Raw genomic sequence first — 20230 nt, 5'->3', positions numbered from 1 at the left:
TAGGTATCTTGACTCATGACAAACGTGAATGAAAGCCATAACAAATGAATAATAATTTATAGAAGTACGTGACTTGCGCGAATAATTAATGCATAATTAATCACAAGTTCAAAGGCTACTAAAAATATATGCTTGAAACACCTAGAGCTCGATTATCGTAATGAAACACCATTCACGAAGCATCGTTCGCTCAGTTGTAACAAGAAACAAACGAGGTATTTAATACTCAAATATTTTTAACGTTGTTCCTGTAACATATACATCACTCGTGTGTCAAAACATCCTCGTTAAGTTATTTTCAACCTACCAGAAGATTCCCGTTGTCAAGGATTGAATCTGCCATAAAATTCTTAATCGTCGACCTGGTATCCTGAAAGATTTTCAGGAAGGGAAGAACGCGAGTAGGCTGACTTCACGTTTGGTCGAGCATAATTAAGAGCGACCGTTAATTCAGCAAAGGATCAGGCAACGCACCGAGCAGCAACAGGCAGCGATGCTGGTTGTTATCAATGGTCGTGCCGCGTATATCGTCGTGAAGCTTATAAAGTAGCGGGCTGGAAGCGTACGATTTCGCTGCGGGTTACAATTACGAGCGAGGCGCGTAATTAAAAGCTGATGTCCCTCATTTATTAATGCTACCAGACGAGTTCAGCCGCGCTGTCGATGCACGGCTGCGCCGCACGCTCGTTTTAATGCCAAACATCATCAGTCTTCGACCATGGTCTTCTTTGTCCCCACTTCTTTCGATCCGCCAATCTTTCTCCTCGCTATATAATGCGGCGATAATGCTGTGGAAAAATGAAACGTGAAGGTAGAAAATTTAAATCGTCGTATGTATAATTGTATTTGGAATTACGTCTGAATGCTGTTATTTATCAGTCTATCTCGTCTCAATCTAGTTCTACTCTATTCCATCCTATACGGACTATATCTCGGTTCTCGCTTCCCACATACCATTACCCACGTATATCGTAACTCCTACTTCATTTTTCATATCTAATGCCCGGATAATTTGCATATTAGACCCACGGATCTCACATTGTATAAAAAATTCATTGTGAAAGAATTAGCATTGTACATTGCAGATGTATAAGGCGAGTAGTTAAACATTAAAAATGTTAAAAATCAACCTACAATTTTCGGAGAAAGTGATGCTTCCGCGTGCCACCTATTCGTACATCATATTCTCCGAATATGAAATTGGAAATTTTACTTATCTCGTACTATCCTTATACTTGTACTGACCTTATTTTTACCTTACCTTACACTGACCTTATTTTTATCTTATACTCGTCTTGTACTTATCTTATACTTAAGTTCATCTCATTTCGGTTGGGTCACCATGTAAACTTAAGTGATTTTTAGAATTTCTTTTACTATCTATTGTTTTACAATCGTGTAAATATTCACCTCTTATACATATTTCCCACATCTCCTTATTTATTTGTTTAGATGGGATTACTGAACCAGGATGTGGAAAAGGGAATGTCAATCACACGATAATGAATGAATATGAAGAATGGAATGTGGATTGGAGAATGTTAGTTGTGGGATGGATTGTTGTTGTCTATTTGATATGGAGTAGAGAATGCAAGAATTGAGAAATGAAGAGAGGAATAGGAAGTGTGAAACTTGCAAATATATCTTTGTCGAATTCAAAAAATGTTGCGAAATATTTTAAAGATAATTTTTACGTTCTATGGAGGGCCAGTTTGTCATCTGTGCAACTCCCTCCAGCTTTTGTGTCTCATTTGCATATTTCTACTTTGAAATGCGAACACATTATCGCGCTTATCAGTAAGCTTAATGATCATCGCTCGGCCTGATGACTCAATCAATTTTACGGCCTTCCAGATGATTAAAGTAAAAGGCTAGAGTCCATTTTGGATGCTGAAGTATGTTAAATAAGTTGAATAGATGCAGTTATTCGGCAATCTATTTATCCCGTTCCAGGCAAATCTGTTTGTCGGTTCGATATTATCAATATTATAAAATCAAGTAATTAAGTTACATCGGAAAGTAAAAGCAAAAGTATGTTGCTATTTATCGTAACTGACATCAATACATTAAGATAATTAGTCAGTGAATCGTTACATTTATCTTGATGTTTGTATCATTTAAACAATAACAATTCTCTTCATTGTTATCTATAAATTATGGAAATGTTTATAGTGGCTTTCACTTTGCAAAATCATCTAGGATAAGACATTTTAGATAATTAAAATTTGACTACACTGTAAATATTTTGTACGAGAGGATCGTAACTATTACGGCCAGTTGAGTTTATTTGTTACACTGTATATATTTTATTTAATCAAGATAAAAACTGTAATATTTTGGGAAAAAGGTTGGAACGTGATGTTTTAAAGATATCTGATTAATGTACTTTGAGAGCGAAGTACTTATCATTGCGATAACATACTAGTAGCCCAACAGGTTGGTTTATTGATCGTTACATAAAGATGATTAAATGTGTGCATATATTGTACCAGAATACGATACATTTTCAGGTAAAACAGATAATAAGGTACAACAAATAACAGGTAGTATTGTTACGAGTAAAAAATATTTCGACAAGTAGGTGATGAATGAGTATTTCTAATGATAAATTGAATTTTCTAATTTAATTTCAATCATTTTGTTACTTACATCGTATAGTAACAGTAGAACGTAATCAACGGTGTATCAAGCACGTTATTGCATAAGTTGCAATACTATAAGTCAAATATACGAGATTATGTTATCAAGTAATTACAATTAAGCGGTCACTCAAATTTTTGCACTAGGTAATTTTGTTGCACTTGAATAATCCCATTTCCTTGTCCTTGGTATTCAGAGATATGTGCATTATCTCTTATATTTGCAATTTACAATTAGTGACACATATACTGGAAAGTCTATCACTACACAGTTAACCATTACTTCGACAATATTTCACGTTTATTCTACTACTATTACAGCGCTATAGTATTTGCAATCAGTCTCACTGTCGCATAAATTCAGCTAGGAAATAGCTCGCATTCGATTTACTTGTAAAATTGCTGTTCTCAACTTGCAACCAGCGGAGCTACCTCCAACAGAAAGACACGTCTTTACGATACTAATAACACATTTTACTGCTTCACTTATCTTCCTAGTCATGCCTCTTCACTTAGGTTTATTTTTAATCGTACAGATTCGCTCAGTGGATGATTATCACAGCCAGGCTCTTTAAATCGATCATTAACGTCGATACAACGCTCAATAACGTATGGCACGATGGATCGTTCAAATTTCGCTCGAGCCTTGCGTCACAATCATCAGGATGTCGAAAATTATAATTATTCCTGGTACGCTTACCATCTGTCGCCCGTAACGAGCAACGTTAATTTTCAAGAAGGTCTTCAAGAAGGTTTTCAAGTTGATGTGCCGCGATGATTCTCGTTGATCTTTAACCTTCTATCGTTTATTAAACTTTCGAACGATCAAGGTTGTAAATATCTGCTCGTGACGGTTCATGTATCGCGAGCTTTTTTGATCCAATATAATTTTGTTACACTTGATACGCGATCATCGAAAGTAGAAAGGTTTTTATCGGTAAAAAAAAAAGAGAGAAAAAAAAAGAGAAATTTCAATGGATTTAGTACATCAGGAAGGGATAAAAATGTCTTGCTTCGTTATTCCTTGACATCACGCTCTTCTCCCTTTATTTCAACTCATTTGGCTACAGAATATCACAACATGATAGAGATCGAACTTTAGATAGAATTGCACCGATCACCGTTAAACTCATCGATCGAATCGCAACGTTTCTTCGCTTCTAACAAGAATGTAGCAGAAAGTTGTAAGAATGGAAAGAAAATTTGACAAAAGTTGCTTGAAATTTGTCATAAATGTAATTATAATCTACCCTGTAGAAAAATTCAGATCTTCCTCGCACGTCAAAAAATAATGGATTATTTGGATTAAAATTTTGAGGAAACGATGGAAACAAAAATTGAGAAGATAGCTGTCTCGATCGGATCGACTGAATCTCGGTGGGATCGATGGTAACACTGTAACGGGTAGTTAACGCCCTTAGGCTACTCAACGACATATCATTGTTTATTAATTAATTTTTTGTTATTTTTTTACGCACACCTTACGTACAAAACAGCAGAAGTAACGATGCGCACGGACAGACAACGATACACAGATTAAGTAGACTACACCACATTCATAAATATACTCTTGACACTTATGCAACTGAGCCGCGTACAACGTGACGATAATAAAATACAATTCTCCGACAGTGACGGCTGCGATTTAGCTTCACGGTTTGATGCCCGGTTCCGTTGTTCTCCTTTTTTATGCGATTATCATCGACAACGTGCAATTTCCTCCACACCTGTTCATCATTGAAATACCACTGAGCTTTGTACAGTTCTATCGAACAGTTTTCTTCTTACAGCTATTGGCAGAAATAAGATTTCATCGTGTCGAATAAACAACAATATTTTATACGTTTGTCGATCTTTTCTGTTGTTCCAGTGTGTTTGTCATTTTTGTGATTTATACAAAGTGTGTTTGATAATTCGTAGAATACTTTCTGTTGAAAAATCAATTTCATCGTCTGAGATAAAGACAAGTTTTTCGTAGGAAAATGAATAAACGATGTAAATTGGGGAGAAGTTATTGGGGACTGAAATCAGTCTCGAACGAAGTGTACATAAACTATTTTAGAATGTACAGAATAATTTGAGTGGAGGATTAAAAAATTTAGAATGATGTAGTAATCGTATCGATACAAAGAAAATAACTAATATTTAGTTAATTCGAAGTCTGTGAATGGAGAAAATGTTACTTACTCGTGAAAATGTTTCCTAAGTGAAACAAAACCCAGTGAATCACAACCTTTTTGAACAAAGCAGTAGTACACTTATAGATTACGATTTTCTATTATTTTATTATAATTCTATATATGTACTTTTATCATTTTACGTTTAGCCTGAGATAGGGAACATATGTGTCGTACGATTAAAGTATTGTCAACGCTGTACGAAAGGAGAACGACGAAATCGATGCAGTATTTTCCTTCTCCTTATTTCTGTAGATTTGTCTAATAATTATGCGATATTACGATACACGACTGTCTGACACGATTATGAAAAAGATTCGTGGAAAGCTCATGATCACAACGATGCTTCAGCCATGTTGTTCTTCGATTCCAAGTAGTTTGAAGTATTAAACGAAAAGGTAATACTTGCGAGGTTTCAAGTTTCTTGAAATCATTATATTTTTAGTAGTAGACTTCCTCTTCGATGACTAAACTTAAAATTCGTCTTCGATCGTTGCGTTCTAGTGGTTGCAGAAAATTGCGTGAAGTTTTCACACAGATCAACAATTAGATCTTTTATTATTGTTAACACAAGATCCTCGTTTTGCTTCGTATCTTTTCAGTGATGATTTTAAGCATGATCATCGCGCTCGTGCCAAATCGTTCCAGCAAACTGTACACGATACATACAGTGTGAGACTATCGTCAAAATCCTCTTCGAATGATCTTGTATCATCGATACGAGGTATTTTAATACTGTCGTTATAAATCTAAATAACAAAGAATTGTCGAAGTATCGAACGATTCGTTTGCCACTGTTCAAATACACAAAGAGTAAGATGAAGGAATCTTGGATGATATTAATTCGCGATAAATTAACATGTGATAGAAAGTTTCAATTCTGAGAAACTCTTGGAAAATGATACGGTAATTAATAAATTACTTATTCGAAGAAATTTCGCGATAATATAGAGAATACGAATGGTAATCACAATATTATACAATTTACATAGGTACACCGTTTGTTTGCTTGATTCAATATACGAACAAATTGCGCATCGTTTCACGAGTTGGTAGCAACTAACTCGGCGTAAATTTTTATACGATATAAATCAACTTACGTCGAGATTTAAATAGTTTCATTTTCCGTCTGCATGAACGAAGGGTTTAGCGTTTGACGAATCAAGCGATCCGTCGTTCTGCTTTGTACCAATGCTGAGTATTACATCGATCAACAACGTTTAATAGATGATAGTCCGCTTCGTCTCCGCTGCTTAAACAATTAGCTTAGGTGCGGCAGTTAGGAAGAAGAATGTTGACAGCAAGAAATCGAATAATCCTCTTTATCGTAGCGCTATTTGCTGCTCTGACAAATTTTTGGCAAATTCAATTGGAAATTTGTTATTTTATCGTATTACTTATTACTACTTTCTATAATCGAAATTATAAAGAATTTCGAGAACCGAAGAAAAGCACAATCACTGATTGTTGTATAAAATATAAAAAGTTATGATAGCGTGGCAATGGAATAGAAAATATTAAATCAGCAATGCTTTCGAGATTAAAAGCGCGTTATAAATATTTAGCCGAATTGAACGATTCGAAATTACCGTCGAAAACACTTTTCCTCCTGTTGCACGTTAAACATTACTTACTACTACTTTGTGTATTCACAGTTTCATAAACAATTTTTCGTTGCAAGCACGCAAGTGGATGCGAGTCAGCAGCACGATTATACAGCTTCACACCCGTGTAAAATTGTTGTATATTAACCGTACTGCACTTTTTTATCATTGTCAATCGTAATCGTGATAAAAAGCGGCTGTAACGTAACAGCAGAATTACATTTCCATGCGAGCGAAATTATATTATTCAGGGTACAGTAAGTAAGTAAGTCGTATGAAAATGTTGAAGTAGAAAAATAAGAGATCGTGGCAAATAAAAATCGACAATTTTCATCGAAACAACGTCGATTTTCGTTCGAGGGTACATCATTGTCAAGATTCATTTTTAGAAACGTTCATTTTCACATTTCAAACATTCATTTTAAAAGTCCGAAGCATAGAACTAATTGTAAGATTCTAGTAACAATTTATGAAATGATTTATCATTGTCAAGTCGTCGACCACAGCTCTCGAACACCTCGCCCATAAGCGATATCAATTGTTTTTCTTTTTTTTTTTAATATAGTGTCAAATATAGATATCGTGTATATATATTCTCTTGTGTTTATATATATATGTATATGTATATAATTTGTAGTCTTTTCCTTGTAAAAGAGTTCAACAATAACGTCTACATAGATACTTCTTAATTTTCTCATTAGCTGCTCATACTAGTACTGTGCATACTTTATTTTTCATTTCGTACGAACGTTAAAATCTCTTTCATAATAAACGGTACAGATCTTCTACTTCCTCTTCTTCGTGCAGTGATCGAATGAATGTTCGAGATGCTTGGTAAAAAATCGGGTAGACCTTTTCGATCTGCGATAGTAGATCGCCATAATAATAATACGAGAATAGTAGAAAAGTCGACGGAGCAATAAGTATAGTATCATGAAGTAGTGGTTTAATGGGAAAGCGAGAATTGATTGATGTCGACGAAAGTCGTGTTCTCCGCCGTCGCGTGACACCATATAATTGATAATGATTAGATCGAAGAAATGGTTGGGAATTCACAGGCAGGCAACGCGTGTAAATTATCGTATATAAGTAGTCGTTAAGATGTCAGTTGTAAAATAACACTCTCAAAATCAGTATCGATAACATTTTGCGTTTTGATGCTGATATACTGCTCGAAGCAATCGGAGAATTACTTCGCCGGTTCCTTGAATAATTTTTTCGAATAAATCAATCGTTGAAAATGTAAAAGGATACCGTGTACTTAGCATGGAAAATAATCAAATTTCGTTAGGAATAAATAGATTCGTGTACGCAATTTTCTAATCATCTTGAGCAGTGTGTTACCGAAATAACTCTTCGCGTTCAATTACAACCCACAGACTACGCAAATTAAGAGTATCCTTAAAATAATCGTACGATTATCGTAGTAGTATAGTATGACCTATTAAATCACTTTAATGAGCACGTACCTCGTCTACAATCATTTACAGAGGTGGATTTTTTACTGACTGACTGTAGATGGAGATTCGGTTTTATTAACAACCACCATGAGTGAACGTCTCCGCGTTTATCATAAATACCTGTATGCGGTTCCAACGATAAAAAACATTAATGTACAAAGAATGTTCCTCGCAAAACACAACGATTCGTCATATAGAAATCTCTGGCGAGACAACTCAAACAATAGGAATAGTCATACTCTGAAACGATTCTCTTCCAGCGAGAAAATTAATTTGTTAATTATTATATAAAATGTCAACAGTGTATAAAACCAGAGTAGAGGATAACGAGAAACGAGAACCATTTAAAATTTGTGCGTTTTGAACAACCAAACCAAATTCGCCCTGCCTTCCTGCCTCACCACTAACTTTATGTAGAAACCAGTCACGGCAGGGTCTTCCTGTTTAGGGGATTCCGCCCCGTGTACCCTAATCTCTACTCTTTCGTCTTTCCTCTTTTCCGCCTTCTTTCGTTCCGTTGTTTGCCGCCTTTCTGGTTTCTTTTCCGCCTCAGGCTTCCGACCTTCCAAATACAACTGCATCTGCTGGAATTGTCGACTCTCCCATTGCTCCTCGTATCTCAGGTTCTCTATCTGTCGTTGCAAGGCTTCTTCCTGCTTGTATATTGTTAATTCCTCCGATGCCCATTGAGTTTTCAGTTCCTGCAACTGTAGTTGCAGTTTTCTATCCTCGCGAATTCTTCGTTGTTCCTTTTCCTTCTGCTGCTTTAGTAACTCCTGCTCTCTTCTTATTCTTTCCTCTTCTTCCAATTGTTGCTGTGATTTTTCCTGATTCGATAGGCTTGGTTCCTCTGATTCGTTTTCTTCTTCAATCTTTCCTTCGCTCTGCGATTCTTCCGGTTGTCGTAATTCTTGTTTATCCTCTCGATGTTTCTGCTTCTCTTCATCTTCTTTCTGAACTTCCAGCAGCTGTTCCTTCTTCTCCTTCTCCTCTTCTTGCTTCTTCTCCAAATCTGCTTCTCGTTTTCCTTCCTTCGAAGCCTCCTCCTTTTTAAATTCCTCCTGCTTCTTCAATTCTTCCTCCTGCTTCTTCAATTCTTCCTCCTGCTTCTTCAATTCTTCCTCCTGCTTCTTCAATTCTTCCTCCTGCTTCTTCAATTCTTCCTCCTGCTTCTTTTCTTCTAGACTCTGTCGATTAACCTCTTCCTCTTTTTGCTTCTTCGTCACATCCTCGACTTCTTTTACTGTCTTCTTCAACTCTTCTTCCTGTTCTCTCTTCAGTCCCTTCTGTTCCTGCTTTCCCTCCTTCTTCGGCTCCTCCTGTTCCTGCTGCTTCTTCAGCTTCTCCTGCTCTTTTTGCTTTTTCAACTCCTCCTCCTGCTTCTTCTTCTTCTGCAGTTCTTTCTGCCTCCTCTCGAACTCTTCCTGCATCTCCTGTCTCCTTAGCTCCTCCTCCTGCTTCCTGATCAGCTGTTCATCGTGCTGTCGTTGCAGCGTATCCTCTTGCCTCATCGATTGATACTGATTGCGTTGCTCGATCAACCGCTGTATATCCTCCTCTTCGGAAGAGCGATGCTTCGGCCATCGTTCCTGCTCCCTTATCTCCTGCTCTGCTATGCCGTATTTACCTTCAAGCGGGTGCGAGACCGCAACGTTAATAGGAATTTCCTCGCGTCGAGGCTCGTCCGATACGGCCGCGATCAATGCGGCCGTGGCCGGAGGTTAGTTGCTACCTGAATGCTGCTTCTCGTCGGACCCCTCGTCAGACCCAGTCGAGCTTAGCGATGTGTTGCTGCCGAATTGGTCCTGTAGAGATGACTGCACCGACAAACTACGGTCCTGGTGCTTTACTCTGTGGGGGGACAGGTGTCCGGGATCGACGCTTGCCGGGTCTGCCTGCAACAAACTCTCTGGTTAAGAGACTTACAGAATCCAGCCGCCGATCAAGACGGATAATAAAGGATAAATATAGAGAACTCGGTTCTACATGGTGAAGTTCGATCAAAAATTAGAGGTGTTAACCCTTCCGCGAAGAAATTTGCAGTACAATTTTTCTTATTTGAAGAGGATCACAGCAAAATTTAATAAAATTCAATCGATAGAGCAATTAGACAAAGTCAAAGGATTAATTTGCATTTCCACGGATGTTTAAAACATTTTGTTATTCTTCAAACTTAATGATAGGCAAAATTATTGGATGGATCGTCTGGTTCGCTCTTCATGTCGAAAGGGTTAAGATTGGGGTGTGAATTGAGGTTGTTTCATATTGATGTATAGATTGTAATAAAACGTGTGAGGGATGTAGTGAGGGACGTGAGTAGACTTCATTTCTCGGAATTTCTATTCATATTTAATTAATGTCGGTATGTTTTACAATTAGAAGATTTGCGATAACCGTGTAGGATAATTTGAATTCAATAAATCCATTGGCAAAGGATCATTTATATCTGTACAGTTTTCGATAAACGAACGTCTACTGCACTTTATCGAATGTTCAGTGAAGAACAACTATATAAAATATGACACGTAATTGATTGAACGTAGAAGACGTATTAATTTCAAACGATAATTTCGGGAAACAATTATTTGAAAGGAAATAACTATTGCAAATGGAATAAATGCTACATGTGCGACAGCAGACAAATGTACTTGGGAAAATAATTTCTTTAAACACGCGTAACAGATACGAAACGGTTACATCGAATAATTAAAGATCGATTCGATTAAACATTTGAATATATCAAGGTTCAAACAATTAAATATTGCAGACTTACACTTTCCAGAATAATTAACAGGAAACTTTCTAGAATAATCAAAAATATTGCAACAATCAGTAACCACAAATTTCTATTAAACTTATGTAACATTAAAGACTATATTATCTTGTATCCTTTAGATATATAATCTTTCAATTATTCTGAACAGTGTAACATACATTGAGCAAAATATATATGTTTTTAGATAATAGATAGAAATGCGTGTAATGGTCTCATACAAAACTGAAAATCATTTTTCAATGAAATTTAAAAGAAACCCTTGGATTTTCAAACGGTTACACTGTGTCGCAGGTGTACATAATACAATTTTTAACCAAATTTTCGAACGTGATGATCTTTTCGTTTCAAACGAGATAATTCCACTTTCTGCATGCTTCGATAATAAAGTAACAGACAGAAACGGGTGTACGTTGTATCAAAGGGAACAAGAAGAATCATAAATGCATAATCATACTTGAATTCTTTGCGACCATAATTTCTTGTCTTTTTTTAGGACGAGGCGTTATACGAACATGAAATAACTGAGCACACCACAGTTACCTTAGTGGAGAATGTACATTTTAGCTCATTTGGCTAGAAATTCGCAAACTACAATCCTGGAGCTACACTACAAGTGCTGCTTGCAACAGTGTAATCTCGATCAAGCTGTTTCATGATACATTAAAGCAAACATTTTGCACGAGTTCTGTCTGCGACATACGAATCAGTAAGCTAAGAAGGCTAAAAGGCACAATAACTTGAAAATGTTCTAATTACGATAAAGTAGATACTAAGAGATAAAAATTCGAATATATGTAATACTTTGATTTTTAATTAAATTACGAAACAATGTTTAAAGTTTGTGAATAAACTCGATATTTGTATAGAATGAGAAGAAAGAAAGCGTAAAGAAGAATTAGAAATTAATTTCATTGACAATACTGAAATAACACGCACCTGATAGGCCAACGCGTTCACTATGATCCTCGAAGGCACCAAGTCCAGAGGATGAACTTCTCTCATTAGCACGTTCGCAGGGATCTTATGGAACTGAATGTACTCGAGGAAATTGCCAATCACGTCTTTCAGATCTTGATTTTGATTGCTGTCGCAATACTTCTTACTCCACATCAAGGCCGCCTAAGATAATCGAATATTCAGTGAATTTTAATAGTTGAAATATACAGAATTAAAAAGACTAATAATAGAAATTCGAGTTTTTTTTTTTTTAATGGGAAACTAAATGACGAAAAAGTTTTATGAAATTAAGAAGGGAAAGGAATTATATTTTCTAGGAAATAGCAGACAGACGAAAATTAATAACGAATAGGGAATTTCTTGGTTCAATAGGATGAAAATAATGTCGAAAATTCGCGTACTTGAAACTTGGTGAATTCATCGGCTCGTAACTCTTCTCTTGCCAGGATCAAGCGAACCACATGTTGGGGAAGTAGCGTGAAGGATCCTAAATTCAACACTTCGTTGCCATGTTCGTCGACGAATTCGAATACCTTTAAACGCGAAACAAGAGGATATCAGTACTTTCATACGGTAAAAAGAATTCATTCGTTTCCTCAGGCGGGAAAATGTTAATTTACAAAGAACGTTCTCAAATATCTGTAAATTTCAATACAATCTCACCTTATGGACCAAGGATTTCGTACACTTGTACTGAATGTATCGTTCTGCCGACGCTAATAAAGCGCACACAGTGTCCACTGTTATACAACATTGTACGAATCCAGTGCAAGCTTTTCTCAGTTGTTCTAATCCATAATAATCGGCGGCATTCATCAATCCTTTAAAATGAAAATTAGCTTACTAACGCGAAATTGTTTCCTTCAAAATCTATATAACGTTAATATATACGACGAACGAAATACTTACCTAATAAAGTTCTAGGTTGTAACGTCACACATCCAGTATGAATGTACTCGATCAGCTGACGAAACACGTCGGGCTCGAATTCCTCGATGATTACGGTCTGATGTTGATTCGGCTATGATTGATCACAAAGAGTGGTGTATTTAGAAAAACGAAAAGATTGACAGCGATTCAAAGACTGAAAATCGAAAGTTCATGCTAAGCGATTTGGTGCATTTAGCGATGGCTAGAAAATATTTTCAGTCCCAAACTAACTAACTAACTACACTTATAAATACTTCTTACTTCTAAACAAGAGATGTATTATCAATGACGAATTTCTAAACAATTACCTACTATCGTCAACTACAAATTATTAATAAATTGCTACGTTCTAAATATTTCCAAGGATCGTCCATCGTTGTTCGCTTAAGCATCGATGAAAATTGAAAACAGTGTATTGATGCCGCTAGAATGTTCGCATTGCTGCATATCCTTATAAGCAAACTACTGTGCGTCTATAATACATCATCGTCAATTTCACCACTACATAACGAATTGTAGGATGCAGAATTACAGAATCAAATTGTGCCGTCCTCGAATAACAGAGGATTTTGATTGCAGTCGTGCGAGTCTACAGTTATTGCAAATGTGCCGATGTAAGAAGGACAGCAGTCTATATTCACGATTCTCCAGACTTAGACCGTATAGTCAATTTAAAACTTGCATGCCGACTGAAAGAGATAGACTGGAACGATGAATGCCTCGTTAACAACTGACTGAATTGGGCTGGATGCATCGTATGGGTAATCGTTTACAAATGAAATTAGGATACCAGATTGACGAACGAGGGTTGATAAAAGGACGTCGATTGTGTCTCGATAAATTTCTGATTTTTCTTATGTATTTTAATTTCATTTCGTTTAATTTATTCAAATAAACAGGAAGTCCCTTTAACCTTAAAAATATATAGAAACATATGCGAATACATAGCTTCACGGAAACGTAATACAACGTAATGCGATATAATACAGAAAAAATATAACAGTTGAGATTGCAATTAGGAGATTAGTGAGCATCCTATGCATCGAAGCCCTAAACTTTCACATAGTAGAAGATCAAAGGTCTACGTGGTTGTGAATTTGAATGCCTACTTCGCATACTCTATTTATGGTATTGATTTAAACCATTTCTTTGAGAATAGTATACTTATGATTATAGAAATATCTTAGAATTGTTCTTGAGAGCTAAGAAAATAACTATTTTTGTACTCGTAGAAAATATAAAGTTAAAAGTTCTAAGGACTATTTTTAAAAGATGTCCGTAAAGTGATCTTCCACGGTAAAATCTGGTATCCTGAGACAATAAAATTGAGATCCTTTCGAAGAATAATGAAGTTCATATTTCTATATCTTTCAGTAAAAAAAAAAAAAAAAAAAGAAAAAAATTAATAGTACCACAGCGCATTAGTATCGTGAAGATATATGATAGATATTTAAAAAGTAAAAAGTTTTCTACATTATTGATCGAGCAATACAGAAATCAAATTAATTGATTCTATGAAGATTAATCGTTTACTTTCTAAAGAATCGGACATTAATCATCTACTGTGATATAAAATGACAACATTTTTATAAAACGTATCAGTTTGACTTCACATTACCAACGCGTCAATGTTTCATGCAATCGTACAGATTAATTCTAACTTCGTGAAGATTATTCGCTTGACGAAGTCTAACACACACCGAGAAACAGACCAAATCCGTCTAACTAACAATTCTTAAGAGATAGAATTTCTCTCGGTGAAACTTTTCGAATCGAGGATTCATCGTTATTCAGGATCCTTCTCGTTATTGTAATGCTTCAGAACAGAAAAAGAACAAAAAAATAATAAAAAGAAACAGACAGAAACTTGAGACGAGCATAGAGTGAAAGAAAGGGAAAGGGGAAAATAAAAAGAGGACCTCAGGATGCAAAATCGTATAGAGAAGTGACGTTATAATAGTACCTCTTGTATGGGAGCCAACTGCTGCGCGAACCCTGACCGCTACACGGCACACAACAAACGCACACTTACTATTTCTATCATTTTAACGACGAGGTTCGAACACAATTCGTTTAAATGTTCTTTAAAATGCTTCTTTTTTTTAATTCAATTGCAGTAAATTGATTGGTTGTAGCAACCGTTTCAAAGATTAATCGTGTAGAGTATAGATTTCAGATTGAAAGTTTCGAAAATGAGAGTTCATCGATTAGAAATTTAATATGGAAGCGAAGGAAGGCAAGCACTAAATTTGTAATATTCCAACATTCGCGTGGGTGTTTCATCCATCTTGTTTGTAACAAATAAGTTCAAAGATGCCCACGTTTGATCGGCTTGATTTTATTTTTAGCTTGCTATTTCTATCTTTTCTGATAATATAGTGAAAGAATAGAGGAGGTATTGAGAAAACGATTTTTCTGTAATGACCGCGATTACCTGTTGCGCCGCGTTTTGCAGATTCAGCAGTGGCTCCGAGCTTCTTTTCAGGAATAGTCGGATCTTGTTTTCCTTCGGCGGTGGTTCCTTTTTACGCTGTGGACTGGGTGCTTGGTAAAACATCTTTTGAAACACCCTATAGAAACAAAAGAATACGTTATTTCACCTTTACTGTATTTATATTTATCTAAATATCGTAATAACAATCTTTTTAACTGTCGTAATAAATAATATTAGAAGAGTGTTGTTATTGTAATAAAACGTACTACTTACACATCAAGATTACCTTTGCACGAAAGAAAGAAATTGATCGTAGCATTAATCGCGATACGAACCTACTTCTGGCTGCTAAAACAGCCTTCACAGCGCAAATGGGCTCTTTTGTTTCACCGACGAGGAAGGTCACGTCGCATAGTTCCGGCATACTAGCCAGAAACTTCATGTCCTCGGCCAAGCCGGTCTTATTCTCGAAAATCGAATAATCCGACTCATCGGCCACTTCTGACCCTGACGCCTCCGGCATCGAGCTGATATTTTCCTGGAAAACATTTCATGTAACGCATGTTCCATTAAAAAATTTCATAAAGTGTAATTTCCTCCTTCCTTTCGTCTTGAAATTCCTTTTTTTTTCTTCTTGTTTCACACAACGAAAAAAGACAAAACGATATCAAGGCATAGAAGAATTTTATTATGGAAATATGGCATCTCTAGTATTTTAGAATAAAATGATTGAAACTTGAATTCGAACACGCGTTATAATATATTCTACGTGATAAAACGAAAGCTTTCTAAGTGTTAGGAGAGATATATTTGGATGACTATGAGAAAGTTTGCTGATATATTCTGAACAACTTTGCGAATGATAAACAAGCTTCAGCTAACGTGTGATACGCTTTACTTCCGCGTGAGTTTTGCATTTTTATACACAGCTTATATCTACCTACTACATTAAAGTCTGGTTTCCAATAAAAACATTATCTTGAAACTAAAAGCTTCGACAAGCGTAATTGCTCGTTAACAGAGATCCGCCATGAATTATCCACGTTTGCAGTGAAATAACAAACTATAATTGAAGCCATATGGACGACTTCCAGCAAACTGTCTCACATTTTCGCTTTATATTAAACGACGGAGTATTTGAAACTATTTTCACTGCGAGAAAGTAAATATTTGCAACTTGTCGATATCACATTCACACGATTTAACTTCCTATATCGAGTTTCCATCAGGTTACTTGTCCCTGTAATCACACAGCCACTCTGTCAATACAACACCATAGCAAGGGTGCATTTATTTTCCAGAACATCTAACATTATGATTCGAGTCACGTCTAGTTCGATCAAACAACTATCGCACAGCTATTATTAGCAAAGCGTGATATAAATAAAAATCGGATTTATAAGATTCCTACGTACTCACGAAGAATGGAAACACTCTATGTGTTTCTTTAAAAGTGGATAGAGAAATCGTGTACGAATTCGAAACGAAGAAACTGTATTTTTCACTGATATCGATTCATATATATAGAGATCGATGGAATGTTTGAGACATAAACACTTGATTTTATAAATAATAATCGAGTATGTGCAATCTACATCGTAGGAATTCTTCATTAGGAATCGAAACGCCGCGCCAAATATTTAGCCTTAATTCAATGCTGTCCTGTTTCGTTGAAATTAATTCTCGATTTAATAATAACGCTCTGAAAAATGTCAAATACTCATCGAGTTAGGTATTTCAATATTACTGAAATTCGATCTTCGTAAGCAACTTTTTCATTAAACATTTCCGAGAAATTATTTCATTTATTTAAACGTATTTATTTAATTGTTCTAAATGTTTAGGAAAAATAAGAAAATATCTTTTTAGAGAGAAGGTAAAAACCTTTCAGTGAAATTCATTTACTTCATTTAATTTGTTTAGGTAAATAATCATTTCGATAATTAATTTTCTTTGTATATTTCTTGAACGGAAGTGTAAAATGTGATGGACAGTTGTAAAAAGGAAGATTACTGTAAGAAGCACAAATTCCCGCATGAATGGCCTTAATGCAGTCAGCGAGGCGAGCGCGTGAGGAGTTTCTGAAGAAAATGCGACACGGGAACACGCTTTAATGGACGAAATGCACTCTCTTTTATCCGGTAGGGAAATCTGCTATATCGTCTATAAATCACCCCCTGACGAAAGACTTAACTACCCTTCCGTGTAATGAGCCCTGTTATCTACGATGTAGTTAACCTACTTGCAGCAGGAGACCCGTTTAATCCTCGTCCCACGTCAGCGATATACTTTCATTTACGTTCGACCTTTAAGCAACGCGAATTATTTACGCAATGTAGGTGTTCAGACTCGGAGAATTTGATTGGCACGTTGATAGCCAAAAAACGAACTGAAATTTCAAACATTCAAGAATATAGTTCCCTTTTTATAGTACATGTAATTTGATCTATATATTCAGATAAAATATTTTTGTTTATTACTGTTATTAATGTATATGTAGAACTATGTACAAATTCATACTGATGGTTTTTTAGGTTCAGAAACCTACTAATTTCCAATAATTAAATAGAATTCGTACGAGCCACGACAAATACAAAAACAAAATTCTGCATCCACACCGAGGAATATTCTGGAGAAATACTGTACATTATAACAAAACCAAAATAACTGGAAACGTTAAAAACGCCACAAGCAAATAAACCCAGATATAACAACGAATAAAATGTCGTCTCTTCTTCAGCTACGAGAAAGAAACGCAAAGGAAGAATGAAATTTTCTCGTTCTTTCAACCACGACAAAGAAACAGCCGCGTCTCATTAACGGTGAAGGCGCGCGTAAATTGCATCATCTCGTCGCGACAGCAATCAACTACATTTCACCCAGAAGCAACACCGACGCAATGGAAAGTGGTGCCCCGCGGAGTCAGCTTTTAAATTACCTGTTGCTCGAGTCCCGGAGCCCCCTCGCTCGCCGGCCCGCTTTTGCCCCGAAAAAACACTTTTACCTCACTTCCTCGTTTCTACGATCACGCATAATCCACCATACACGCGTAATAACGACCCGTTTACCACGGTGTTCACGCTACAGCATCTCTTTCTCCTTTCCACTCGAAGAAAACGATCAGCGATTTACAGAAGAAAAGAAAAATATCAATCGGTGGTACGTTAACCCAAAATGAACTATTCCAGGCTCTGCTACCCCTTATCCTCTTCCAGGTACCCTTACTGACAGTCGAGGTACGTGAAATCGAGCAACCGTACGGAAGAGACACGCCTGTATCCGCCGTTCGACCTTCTTGTCTCTCGATTTCTCGCGTTTAACCCGACTTCAACCCGACACAAGTGGCTCAAGCACGCCTTAACCCTTCCTCCGACAGGCACACGAGGGGGTGGTTGTTCGAACAGGTCGTTTTCGTGAATGGAACTCGAGCGACAAACGCGAAAACGCCGCTCATACTCGGCCAAAGCCACTCGACTGCGCCGAGCCTACGTTCCCTCGGGCCAGGCCAACCCTCATTGCGCACTCGCACACCCTCTTTAGGGGTGAGACTGGAATACAGCTGCGCCTGTGCGACCCGTAGGTCCTCCGAAGGACCTCTCCCTTCTTTCTTCTTCTCCTTTCTTCCCACGGATTTTTAAATGTCACCTAGTTACCAGTATCCTGAGATCGTTGATTACGCGACCGATGGGGGGTTAATTGCATTTCCTACAGGCAGACGTGGATATTAGCCTATTTGATGACGGCCTTGTTCGCAAGGAAATTGTTTCCTTGAGCGTGGCGCCTCTACCTGTTCCTTGGAAAATTTTCTGCTTTTATTTGAATCTGTTTTGAGAGAAAATAAATTGTATAATGATGATCTTTAGTTTGATCTTTAGTTTGATGTTTTGATGTGGCTATTTTGGAGAATTGGTTTTATTTTTGAGGTTGATGGTTGCGGTTGAAAAGAGATATTTTTTCCTTGCTCGAAGTTGCTTAAGTATACCGTCCCTTGATGTCGTTTGATAGCGATGAAGCTGAGTTCGGCCGGTCGCCACTGTTCACTCTCGATTTTTCACGCTATGCTTAAAACGCGAGTAACGAAAGTGAAGGTAGCGTGAACTCCAGCGTGACGAATCCGGGTCAAGCTCAAAATCTGGCTCTGTGGACCACAGCCATTCATGTCTGTGGAGGAACGTTCGTCTCCCTCTGGTTCCTTCTCTCTTTCTCCACTAATCAATAACAGCCGACCCCGCAACAAGTAGGCATCCCGGCTGAAAGATGGGGAAAAAGGACAAGTACCGACACCTGCTAACGTATTAAAGTTTTCCTTTTTTGAAACCTACTATAACATTCTTTCCAACGTCTCCAATAATTCGATTATTTCACTTATTCGATTAAATGCCCTTAAAAAAATTATCTAAATCCATTCTCGTAATATAACAAATACTTCAAAGTGTATCAAATTTATTTGTCGTGAATTTTACGATATTAGAATCGTATAATCTTGACATTCTTCGTTTTCAGAATATTTTTCGGGTATCTGATTTTTCTATGTGGCTCAAAATTCATTGATGTTAAAGGGGGATGCAAGTGACCTTCATGGAAGGCGAATATCATTATATTTTAGGTATCAATGAATATACTAAATATAAATAATTTATTAGTGTGTTTGGCAGGTGGAAATGGTAAGAAAATTGCTCAACAAATGGAAGAGCTTTCGACGGTCACATTCTCCTGGCGAGAGACGTCGCAACGCGGACGACGCCTGCGCGAAAATAACGAACGATTTCGTTTTGGTTTCCGTGGCAGCCCTCGATAATTGGTGAATGGCTCGATAGATACACGCAATCCTTGGTAATCGTGAAATTGCATGCAGGAAGATTTTTAAATATTCAAATCTACTCGGCCATTAATCAATGTCAACCCTTATTATTCGATTCTATCAGTTGTAGACAATAAATTTTATACTGGGATAATAAATTTGACCGGGCCAACAGATTAATCGTGATTAATCGAGTATTGACTCGAAATGTTTAGCGATTTGTTAATAATTAATAACCAGCACGTAGGGTTGATCAAGTGGAAATGGAAATTTATGGTCGGACCAGAATAGTTCAAGGTTGATCAGAAACTATGTCACGACCGAGTTTCATGGTGAACTCTCGATTCAATATCACGAGCAATTACGCGGCTCGTCAAAGGAATTCATAGCGTCATAACAATGAATCGAACTAAGCACAAAGGAAAACAAAGACTTTAAACTTTAAAGACATC

The 20230-nt window shown here is 36.7% G+C and overlaps 1 protein-coding gene across 3 annotated transcripts; it reads right to left on the bottom strand.

The window, feature by feature from the left end:
• Positions 1-3656: 3656 nt before the first annotated feature.
• On the bottom strand, positions 3657-18471 carry LOC117154792 (serine-enriched protein). Of its 3 annotated transcripts, XM_033330066.2 has the most exons (10): positions 17916-18465; positions 15313-15515; positions 14978-15113; positions 14507-14545; positions 12523-12634; positions 12277-12434; positions 12015-12146; positions 11593-11775; positions 9613-9775; positions 3657-9507 (listed from the first exon to the last, which is right to left on the bottom strand). In XM_033330066.2, exons 2-10 carry the CDS (start codon positions 15498-15500, stop codon positions 8225-8227), a joined length of 2394 nt encoding a protein of 797 aa, XP_033185957.2. In that variant the 5' UTR covers positions 15501-15515; positions 17916-18465; the 3' UTR covers positions 3657-8224. The 3 variants fall into 3 exon arrangements, with proteins under 3 accessions (XP_033185957.2, XP_033185958.2, XP_076478977.1); XM_033330067.2 differs by lacking the exon at positions 14507-14545; XM_076622862.1 differs by lacking the exons at positions 3657-9507; positions 14507-14545 and having other exon boundaries at positions 9601-9771; positions 17916-18471.
• Positions 18472-20230: the final 1759 nt, after the last annotated feature.

This window comes from Bombus vancouverensis, chromosome 11 (genome assembly GCF_051014615.1).
Source record: "Bombus vancouverensis nearcticus chromosome 11, iyBomVanc1_principal, whole genome shotgun sequence".
Taxonomy (NCBI): Eukaryota; Metazoa; Arthropoda; class Insecta; order Hymenoptera; family Apidae; genus Bombus; species Bombus vancouverensis.
The sequence above is the reverse complement of the archived record's forward strand: the minus strand, read 5'-3'. Positions and strand labels throughout refer to the sequence as shown.

Excerpts from the sequence above, each read along its gene's own strand:
- LOC117154792 (XM_033330066.2), bottom strand. The coding sequence starts at position 15,500 with ATGCCGGAGGCGTCAGGGTCAGAAGTGGCCGATGAGTCGGATTATTCG. Across the intron at positions 11,776-12,014 it reads ATGAATTCACCAAGTTTCAA|GCGGCCTTGATGTGGAGTAA; the intron begins GTACGCGAATTT and ends CGATTATCTTAG. Across the intron at positions 9,508-9,612 it reads CGACGAGAAGCAGCATTCAG|GTAAATACGGCATAGCAGAG; the intron begins GTAGCAACTAAC and ends ACCCGCTTGAAG.